The sequence below is a fragment of the Myotis brandtii genome, unplaced genomic scaffold (genome assembly GCF_000412655.1).
Source record: "Myotis brandtii unplaced genomic scaffold, ASM41265v1 scaffold312, whole genome shotgun sequence".
Taxonomy (NCBI): domain Eukaryota; kingdom Metazoa; phylum Chordata; class Mammalia; order Chiroptera; family Vespertilionidae; genus Myotis; species Myotis brandtii.
In genome coordinates this window covers 319,071-330,203 of record NW_005361955.1, presented here as the reverse complement: position 1 = coordinate 330,203, position 11,133 = coordinate 319,071, and the positions used below count along the sequence as shown (strand labels likewise).

General features: G+C 35.0%; 1 protein-coding gene across 1 annotated transcript in view; it reads right to left on the bottom strand.

Annotated features, from left to right (window-relative positions):
• Positions 1-3,796: 3,796 nt before the first annotated feature.
• SLC25A36 (solute carrier family 25 (pyrimidine nucleotide carrier), member 36) overlaps positions 3,797-11,133 on the bottom strand; it is a 67,252-nt gene continuing 59,915 nt past the window's right edge. The window contains exons 9-10 of the mRNA XM_014542686.1: positions 9,992-10,281; positions 3,797-7,691 (exon numbers count right to left, since the gene is read on the bottom strand). Of these exons, the coding sequence (XP_014398172.1) occupies positions 7,498-7,691; positions 9,992-10,281 (484 nt within the window). The 3' untranslated portion in view covers positions 3,797-7,497. The remainder of the gene's footprint in view (positions 7,692-9,991; positions 10,282-11,133) is intronic.

Genomic DNA, 11,133 nt, shown 5'->3' with positions numbered 1-11,133 from the left:
TCTTCTTTAGACACATCTAGGTTATTCTGTTTCACCATGTGCATCTTGCAATTATTTTAACTAAATTCCAAGAAAAATGCTGTTGAGTTTAAATTTTATAGAGTCCATAGGTCTACTGGAGGCAATTAGTATTATTCTAAATATTATTTTTCTACCCATATATCACACCTCTCCAATTATTTGGAATTTTTATAGTTTTCTAAAAGTTTTATAATTTTCTTCATATTTTTCTAAACTTTAGGTCTAGTTATGTTATTTTTTACTGTTGCTATTATAAATAGTATTATTTAAAATTTATATTGTTTATTGCTGCTATAAAGCACAATCATTTCTATATATCTAGCAACATTGTTAAACATATGTTAACTCTAATAATTTATCTATAGATTCTTTTGAGTTTTCCACATGGGTAATCATAATAGCTTAGTGTCCTCTTTCTAATCATTTCTGGGTAGGATTGTTAAGTACAATGTTGAATAAAAGTAGTATTGACACTTTTCTTGACTTGTTCCTGATTTTAAAAGAACTGTAACTTTTAAGTAGATGAATTTAAGGGCAATTTGCTCTCATCATTAGGAGAAAGTTAGGGTTTCTATTGCACAAGGAGTCCAGGGAGGAATATGAGGGGGACCCAGAAGATCCACTTGGGCATCAATTTTGATGGTAACTGGACAAGTAATGCAAACTGTCCTGAAAAGGTTATGGTGACCGGACACTAGGACCCTTGAGATGAGAGTCTGAACCATGCCACCATGTATGCCACTGAGACCAGTAAAAGCATGACTTGAGAGTGAGGGTAATCTAGGATGGATAGTGGAACAGGAGAGTGATGAGTATTAGTTGCATCTCCAAGACTAGCTGAAGTGCTTGGGGCTGTGTGGACCACATAACCTTCCTCCGAACATTTCCCCAGGAAGAGCAGCCCACAGGCATTCTGGAGCTGCAGGGCACTGGGTAGTAGACTGTACTGACAGGAAAATGCATCACAGATTCCTGTTTCAAGGAATTTATTCATTTGCTCTAAATTGCTGCATTTATCGGCATGCACTTTTCATATTTTTAAATTAGCCTCTCAGTATCTGTAGTACTTGTAGGAGGTCTCTGCTTATGTTGTTGTAGAAACTGTTCAGTTCTTTGCCTTTTTATGTATTTTATTATATATTCTGTAAAATATATTGTATTTTCTCCCAGTCTGTGGCTCTTTACTTTTAATGTCTTTACTTTTTTAAAATGTTTAGTCCACTAATCCTTGCCTACTCCAAAGTTGAAAAGATACTGTTTTCTTCTATGTTTGCAATTTAAATTTTTAACTTTAACCTATCATCCAGTTTTTTGCATGTATGGTGAGATAATGGTTCATTTCTATCCATATTAATGTCCACTTGCTCTAGCACACTTACTGGGGGTGAGAGAGATAAAAAACAAATCCAAAACCAGCATATAATCTAGGAAAGTGCAGATCATATATGCTAGGCTACTCACAGCTCAGAAAGTCTATACAGTGGAGATCAATCTATTGGATAGTCTTGAAAGCTAGGATTCAGAAGCAGCGATTGAAAATTGGTGATTTACCTTGACAATAAAAGACTCAAGGAGATATAAGGTGCTTTGGTAGAGTAGGGACCTAGAACATAAAAAACAGAGGTTTGGCACAAACATTTTGTTGGGCTGAATGTGATGAGTTCCTTTGAATTAGACTAGGTTTGGAATCCTGGGTCTACCAACTGGTTTTAAATCTCAAGTCAGTGTTGTCAAGTCCCAGAATAGAAAAAGATGTTATTTCTCCTGAAGGCTGCTACACTTTTGTTTTTGCTTCAACGAGGAATGTTCCTCTCCATATCAGTCCTTCAAATTTCTATCATTGTATCAAAACCTGGTTAAAATACTATTTTTATCTGGCTGGTGTGGCTCAGTGGTTGAACGTTGACCTATGAACCAGGTCACGGTTCGATTCCTGGTCAGGGCACAAGTCTAGGTTGCGGACTCGATCCCCAGTAGGGGGCGTACAGGAGGCAGCTTATCAATGATTCGCATCATTTGTTTCTCTCTCTCCCGCCCCGAAATCAATAAAAATGTATTTTAAAAATACTGTCTTCTCCAGGCAACCTTTCCAGATTTTCCTGAATTAATCACCACACTTCCAGAGAACACAGGACATCCCTGAGGCTCAAAGGTAGACTTGAGAGCAGCTCACATAGGAAAAACTGAACCTAATGTTAAGTCTGACTTTCTATGATGTTACAGTGATGCTTTAGGGGGAAAAATTCAGTTGTTCCTCAGTAGCACCAGGATAAAAGCTAAGTTCTATATCAATCAGCTTCAAAAACAGTTCATGCTGTTCCAGTTCCACTTCTCATTACTTCCCAATGTTTTATTCTGGGCCAATCCACATAGATCTTTCCTTTGGGTGAAAAGGTGGTTTTTAAAAATCATCTCAATGTCATCCTAAGTGTTGATGAAAAACCTAGTATAAATAAAGGAGTAACATTCAGAACATCCAAATGATAAAGGCCCAGTTGTGACTAATATCCCTCTAAGTACCACTTGTCTATTCACCCAATCTACAGGCTGTTGGGAAATCACATGAAATCATTGTATACACATAGCATTATATGAATTTAAATTACTGGATTGACTGTATATATTAAGGTAGCTAAGTGGTCTATGCAATGCAAAAAAAATAAAGGAAATCATTTAACTATAATTGTCTGCTTGGTTAAGTTTTAACAGTTGTACAGAGATGTCACATTTGAACCTTAAGAAATCACAAACTCACAAATTCCTTCCTCTATCACAGCTCCTGATATTCAGTAATGAACACATACATACAATTTAAACTTGGGACACTTGAGCTGTCATACCAACCTCAACCATTACTTTGCCAATGTCTTCACTGTACCCAGTATTTCCATCTTCAGTGGGAAGAGTACTATTAGTTAAGGCCACACAATTTCAGCTTTATGTAAACTTTCAGAAATGAAACATGACAAATTTGTCCTGGTTTCCTCACCTACAAAACTGAGTGATGTTTCATGGTAGCTACGATTTGGGAAAACTTGGACAAAATGTAAAGTGGGCAGGTAGGTACTACATAACACATACCTGTGTCACTTGTATTTCAACTTATCACATGTAGATTCATTTTGTTATTCTAAACAAGTTTCCAGCTTTTTACTTTTAAATACCTTAGCTTTCCTAAAAGCTGGAACTAAGACAAATTTAAAAAGCTACTAATATATAAAAATACACACATTACATCCTAGGAAGGTTTTAATCAAATAACATAATCTTGCTCCAATTTCTCAGATGTTCTTTGCAAACTGCATATTTAAAAAGTACAGGACTTAAAGATCAATAAACCTGTGTAAAATATGGAAGAACAGAAATTTCTTACTGAACTATGAGAGAGTTTGATTATTTGACCTTTTGATTTGCAGAGATTTCACCAGGTCTAGCAGATAGGAGCCTAACATACAACTTGAAAATGGCAATGCATTTTTGTTCTACACATAGTCCTAAGAAGTATGATTATATCCTCACCATACTGGAATATTAGGACACATATATATTAAAAAAACACCGGCCCTACCCGGTTTGGCTCAGTGGATAGAGCATCAGCCTGCGGACTGAAGGGACTGGGGTTCAATTCTGGTCAAGGGCACATGCCCAGTTGCAGGCTCAATCCCAGTAGGGGGCATGCAGGAGGCAGCCAATCAGTTATTCTCTCTCATCACTGATGTTCCTATCTCTCTCTCCCTTCCTCTCTGAAATCAATATTTTTTTAGAAAAACCACCATATTTTCATAAGCATATTTTAATTTTAAACTTTTCACAATTCAAATAAAATTCAGCTAGTTAACATAAACATAGAGGAAATGCACATAATTTACAGCCATGTACAGAATACAATAGCAATCCTCATATAAATGGTCAAAAGATATCAACTCTTGAAGTTAATTATTAGCTATGACTTTGAAAGGTCAAGATTTAATTGTTCACATATACAGGGGTACACATTCAAAATGTTTCTTAACACAGAAACTGAGTGAAACTAGAATTTTCAGTTTCTAAAAAGAGTAGCATAAAAAGCAGTATATAGCTTAATGGGAAATATAAGGGCATGACAGAGAAGAGATCTGAGTAGGCAGAAAGTTAGTACATTATATGTTTTTATATAATTAAAATTCCTTCCAATTTAAATCATTCAGAACTATCTGTTCTTAGGAATGTTGAAGTCATGATCAATATTAGAGTAAAAAGCTAAACTACTGTATTTATCAGACCCCAAAGGGTCCCTATAATATATAATATTGTACTAACAGTCTGGGCAGAAGAGCATGTAAACAACCAAAGACAGGCATGAACAACACCAGGAGAGTAAAGGATAGATTGATTTCTAGTATTCAAATCCTTCAAGTTCAAATTAATATTTTTAGTGATTTAACACAAATCTAAAAATACTGACATGTTTATGCTCCAATAAGAGTAAACCCTCATTATTTTAAACCCAAACTCTGCTGGCCCTAATATACTAATGCTTTTCTACAATGGGCATTAGGTTTTAGGAGACAAAAGGCTGGATTAAATTATCTAATGATATTCTATTCTTGGTTTCGAAGTTACAAATCAATTACTTGTGGGCCCCATCCAGAAAGGCTGGTTCCACAGTTACATACATAATAAAAATTAAGACAAGGCTTTGGTGATAGTTTTTTTCCTGGATTTAAAAGCACTGATTGGGAACCTACAATCACAGGGCTTGGTAATTCTCAAATTTGGACTTTGCAATTTAGGGGACTGTTCTCTATGAGCCACAGGTACCAGAGCTCTTTCTGCTGCTCTATGAGAGTATGCTATTTCAGTATCTACTGCTTTAACCTGAATAAGTTCAGTTTAATTTTGAGAAGATTCTACAATAAAAATACATACCCATCTGAAGAGTGCTGACTACCTCCATATTAGAAATAAAATGTTATCTGATAAAAAATAGATGAAAACAAAACACTGTTTAAAAAAAGTCCAGTGCTCTAAGTATACGTTTTTCTTTTTAAACATTTGCATCAATTAAAAACAAGATCTACAAAGAAATGTTTCAGAGGCAAATTTTATAAATAATTTGTAATGTTTTTGTTTTTCAAATGATCTCTGTCATACATAAAATAAACTACAGCAGACTGTGCTTTGGGGAAAAATGAATTAAAACGAACGACATTGCTCCTTTCCAGTTGTTGCACAAAGAAAAAAAGCCTAAGACTAAGATATTTTCCTTCCAGTACATACATAAAGCTCACTTTTAAAAGCTAACTATGCACTACAGGTCAACGTAAATTTTACTTGCTAAATACAAACAGGAATAGAATACATGTTCATCCTTGAAGGACACTTGTTATGAATTTGCTACAACTAAATAATAAGATGTTCCTTAGCTGCTGGTTTTCACATCATTCTTAGCATTTATGGGGTACTGAGATCATTAAGCTACGGGGGAGTCTCTGTCCTACATTCAATACAACTAATATTTATGAATCTTCACAAGGCAAATGGCACTATGTTAGGCAGGACGAGTGGCACCTAAAAAGGCAAACACTATAGATGGAGACTTTCTTTACAGATTTAAGTTAGAAACCCATTTTTTGTGGGTTGTTTTTTTGGCATGTTCCTCCATAAATATCAAAGCTGAAATTCACCATAAAAGTTAAGAATAATTCCAAAGGTAATGAAACTCAATTTTGCCTTTGGTCTCCAAATAGATTGGAATGTTTTCAATTCCAATCAAAGCACCTAAAAAACATCCAGTTATTGTTGATTACAAGGAAGTTAAGAAGGGGAAGTTATTTAAGAGGGCACTGTGTTTCATTGGTGACAGCAGAGAAGCTTGCAATGACATGCTATAATTTTCTATGTTAGGTCACTACAGTGTACATAGAATACTTAACCATTTACATTAAAGATCTCCAAACAACATACCAAGAGTCCAGAAAAAAATGTTATGAACACTGTTTCTGCCTAATACATGACCAATATTTTAAAAAAAGTTTTTAACATGGGATTCTCTCCTTTTACTACCTCCCCTCTCCCCCGAAAGGCCACAAAGTGCATTCACAGAATCATTCTTATAAAGTAAAGCCATTGCACAAATGTACAGTTCGTGTGTATTGAAATGAGTACCACATTGGAGGTTAACTGTAGAAATTTTCTTACACCAGTACAGCAACAACTGTAAGCTAAAGTCTCTGAATAAAATTACAGCCAACGTTTTCCTAAGGGCCATACATATAATACATGTAAAGTATTAAAGGGTGCTGTTGAACTCAACAGTAAAATGTAAAAGCTATATCCTGTTAGCACATTTAATCTGAATTAACTTGAATCTTTCTCATTTACCATTCAAGAAACTAGGATAGAATGAATTTCTTTGCAAAAGCAGTTTGTCATTACAAAATGATCCTATGTCAATTAGGATCACTCACCTGCTCAATCAGATAGCAGGCCCCAGGTATTTATGTCGCCTTAAAAAATAAAAAAAAACTTGTAGGGGCAAAATTACCATTTTCTCTATGAAATAAATGCAATCTATATAGATCTTCTGGAAAAAAATTTAAAGGTTCAAATTCTTAATGTGAACGCAAATTGAGAAAGACCCAGAAGTGGTAAATTTTTTCCACTTTAAGAAAATAATGCTTAGGTATGATATGTGGTAATTCAAGTTCAAAACCAGTAACTCACTGAAAAGACAACTGCATCATTCAAGACAAGAGGATATGCTCAAGTTACTGAAATGGCCTAAAAATCAACATTTTTACTGGTTTATTTTATCCCAAACTATTACTATTTGAGTTTGATACGTAAATTAACTAAGTGTCCACATTATGCTAAACAGCAAGCACATGCTGCAGCAGTGGGAAACAAAACATTTTAATGATAAAGATATCAAGATACTTAGGACAGTATTTCATTAGTTGTCAACTGATGCCAAATAATTAACTTTAAAGTACTGAGTCAGATCCTCTCAAGAACTAATGTGAAAGTGATAGTCAGGATCACACTATTCCTGTTATTTTATAAGAATTACACAGAAGCCAAAAGTTGGAAATTTATGACTGCCAATACTATCTTTGGATAGTTTATAGACTAGTATATAACTAGGGATGGCTTTGTTTAGAAGACTGGAAAGTATTCATGGAATAAATACTATACTCTGTCACAAATAAACAAAATGCAGCTGTGTCCCATGGACATGGTAGAGAAAATGGCAATTTTGAGGAAGGAGTGCTTCTAAAGGCTTTTTCTTGAAGGCAGCCCAGGTTTTAATTCACATTACTGAAAAGATCAAGTAATGTGGTTATGATTATTTGAATTCCGACAACCAGACTTCCACTTAGACATAGTTACACGTTCCCAAACCATTTTTCTTCTGTCCATCATGTTGGTTCCGATACTCCATGGTCCACTGTAATCTTTTGGTCTTCCCTCTTTATATTTAGCGGCCTGATGTTGCTATCCATTGAGCAGGTAAACCACCAATTCATAGGTGGCCATCATAATGGCTGTGTTGGGAATCTGTCTCACCAGATGAGTTGTTAGACCACGGTAAAGAGACCCGTAACCTTCTTCTTGAACAACCAAAGACAGTGTCTGAAAAAAAGATCTATATTTTGTTCCCTCTTCACGTAGTCTTGTTCTTACAACTTCTGTTTAGGAAAAAAAAATAAAATCATTTTATTTACACATTAGTGATATCTTTATATCCTCCTAATACTGAATACATCCTATTTACCTGTAAGCGTAAGCTTAGGATAAATAAGAAATTTTGATATGTAACTTATTGAAACTATTCACATTATAATGCCACCAAACTTCTAAGATAGCTGGCTAAAGTCATGTGTACTTGTAAAATTTCATAGGTTCCTGAATGGTGAAAAACAGATGAAATAAAAGGATCCTTAGTATACTAGATATAAATAAAAGGGAGAATAAATGTGATCGGAAAAAGGTGAAGGAGCAGGAAAGGGAGTGGAGGTGGTATCAAAGATGAAAGAAGCAGAAAAGTGGACAGCACAATGAGAAAATAGAATTACTAATCTGTTTACAATGGTCTGCATGTACCAACACAAATTGCATGTGGATAAGACTAAAAATGTTTAAAATACAAGCTGCCACCCAGCCAGTGTGGCTCAGTGGTTGAGCATCAACCTATGAATCAGGAGATTACACTTCAATTCCTAGTCAGGGCACATGCCTGGGTTGCAGGCTTGATCCCCAGTAGGGGGTGTGCAGGAGGCAGCCCATTAATTATTCTTCTCTCACCACTGATGTTCTATCTCTCTCTTCCTCTCTGAAATCAATAAAAATACATTAAAAAGAGAAATGAGGACTTTTCTCAGGAAACTGGGATAAATTCATAGTCCAACTTGGTTAGAGTTGTTTTTATTCATAAATTACATTTTAAAGCATATACTCATTTTCTAGACCTGTTCATTTTTCCTAATACAGCTTTAACTACAGAGCCTTAGCTTTATAGGGTGAATATAAATGTTTATTAGTGTAACAAAGTGAAGCAATTAGCCCTGGCCAGGTAGCTTAGCTGGTTAGAGCATCATCCCCATGTGCCAAGGTTGTGGGTTCAATCCTCACAATGTCAGGGCACATACAAGAATCAACCAATGAATGCATAAATAAGTGGAAAACAAATTGATGTTTCCCTCTCTCTAAAAATCAATCAATAAATAAAATAAAAACAAGTAAACACCAAAAACCAGTTTTGCTCTGCTTAAAAAAAAAAAAAATGAAGCGCTTAGATTAAAAACCTGAACCAAAACAAACCTCAAACACACCAAAATCAAAGACTACACTTAAAACAAAGTTACCAGAAAAACTCAGCATGTTACAGACCAAGTCTTAAGTTATTTCCTTAGTTATCTATGAAACAAGCTAACATTGTAGAACTTAGACAGAAATAAATCACTCATATATACTTATTTGCCAACATGAAATAATGTAAAATAGTTGGTCTTTGGGAATGTAGACTTCAATTCAATTTTGGACTCCATGCCCTACCTGGTTTGGCTCAGTGAATAGTGCGTCAGCCTGCGGACTGAAGGGTTCCAGGTTTGATTCTGGTCAAGGGCACATTCCCAGGTTGTGGGCTCGATCCCAGTAGTGGGTGTGCAGGAGGCAGCCAATCAATGATTCTCTCTCATCATTGATGTTTCTCTCTCTCTCCCTCTCTGAAATCAGTATGTGTGTGTGTGTGTGTGTGTATAAATATAAAAATTGGACTCCATCACAGAGTATGTATACTAAGTTACATAATCTTAGCATTTTTTGTTTCCCTCTTAAAAATGAAGATAGTTCTGGTTATGTTCTTGTATACCTAAACTTTGCAGGATTTTTATGTAGATTAGCAATAAAGTATATAATGTGTCTAAAGTATATACTAGTATAGCACTATATCCATACTTAAAATAAAAAGAAACTTGCTCAAAGTCATCTGCTTGGAATCTGACTGACTCTGCTTTAAAATGTGTCCAGAGCTCCTGCTATATCACTACCATGCTATTATAGCATATAATGATCTATTAAAATTGCTTTGTATTATACATATTTAATTCCATTATGATGAATTCTTTTTTTTAAAAAAAAATATATTTTATTGATTTTTTACAGAGAGGAAGGGACAGGGATAGAGAGTTAGAAACATCGATGAGAGAGAAACATCGATCAGCTGCCTCCTGCACACTCCCCACTGGGTATGTGCCCGCAACCAAGGTACATGCCCTTGACAGGAATCGAACCCGGGACCCTTGAGTCCGCAGGCCGGTGCTCTATCCACTGAGCCAAACCGGTCAGGGCTGATGAATTCTTAAGACTGTATTTTGTTATGTGGAAATTCAGTAAAATTCTAAATTCTCTAATAAGTGGGCTAATGGCTGGGTGGGAGAGTATTTCTGAATTAACAAAATATTACCTATAGAAACTCAACTTCTCTTACCATGTGGATATGCTATACTTGTGGCACAAGTTTTCGAGGTGGCAGCAGCCAGCATCATTCCCACAAAATCTGATGCTTCTTTTACAGACTCTTCATCATTTTCCATCGTCGAAGCAATCTTATATTCCAGTAGTTTTTGCTTAATACTTTCATAAATAACAAAATGGATAACAGTCTCTGATATTCCAGCATATGAAGCAGACATGCCCCTATAAAATCCTCTCAGTCCATCAGTCTGGTACACTTTACGAACACATTCAAAAGCGCCCATTTGCTTTTCCCCACGGTTCCTGAAAAGCAAAATAAAAATCTTTTTAATGTAAATAAAGTAGTACAAGTTTTTAAATAAAGCAAATAAAATATAGTAGAAATATGCCACTCTGCTATAAAGAATGATTCCATTTAACTTATGAAGAAATAAAATCAGAATTTTAAAACATTCATTTTAGATTTTGTATTCTTTTATCCCAAATGTGTCATATTAGATGGGTAACATGTGCGTAGTTTATTTGACTGAATGTGAAATATACTGCACTAAATTTTCAATTTCATGTTCTCACTGAAGTCTGTATTGTAGGGATAAGCAACAAAATTCTTTAGTTAAAATATACTGTGACTGCAGCTCAAGATAAAAACAAAACAAACAAAAAATACATATTAAATCCAGTTCTAAGTTAAGAAGATTTCTTTTGCATTTAATAACATAAAAAATGACTGAGACACTAATGATGACAGTACATCACAAAAGCACGATTAATCTAATTTCTGTGCACTTGAGGGATTCTTCCAACCCCACCCAGTTCTTCTCAAAAGGTGACTGGGTGAATTTAAGACAAATTTACTATGATCCTTTAAAGGCCATGGCCATATCTTCATTTCAGTATCCTAGTCAGTAGTGAACGAGGACCTCTACAGTTATCAAGTATTTATTGAACATTGGGCCCAAGAAAATGTTCTTAGTGCTGCTTTTTATAGGCACAGCATCTATTCTTACAAGTATATAATTTAGAGTCTGTAAAAATATTTATAGCCTTATATAATGATTCCTCCAATAGAACCCCATTTACAAGAAATGGGTTTAAATGCTACCCATAGGGAAAGAAATAGAAGATTTACCTCTTTATAAATTATACACAACCTGT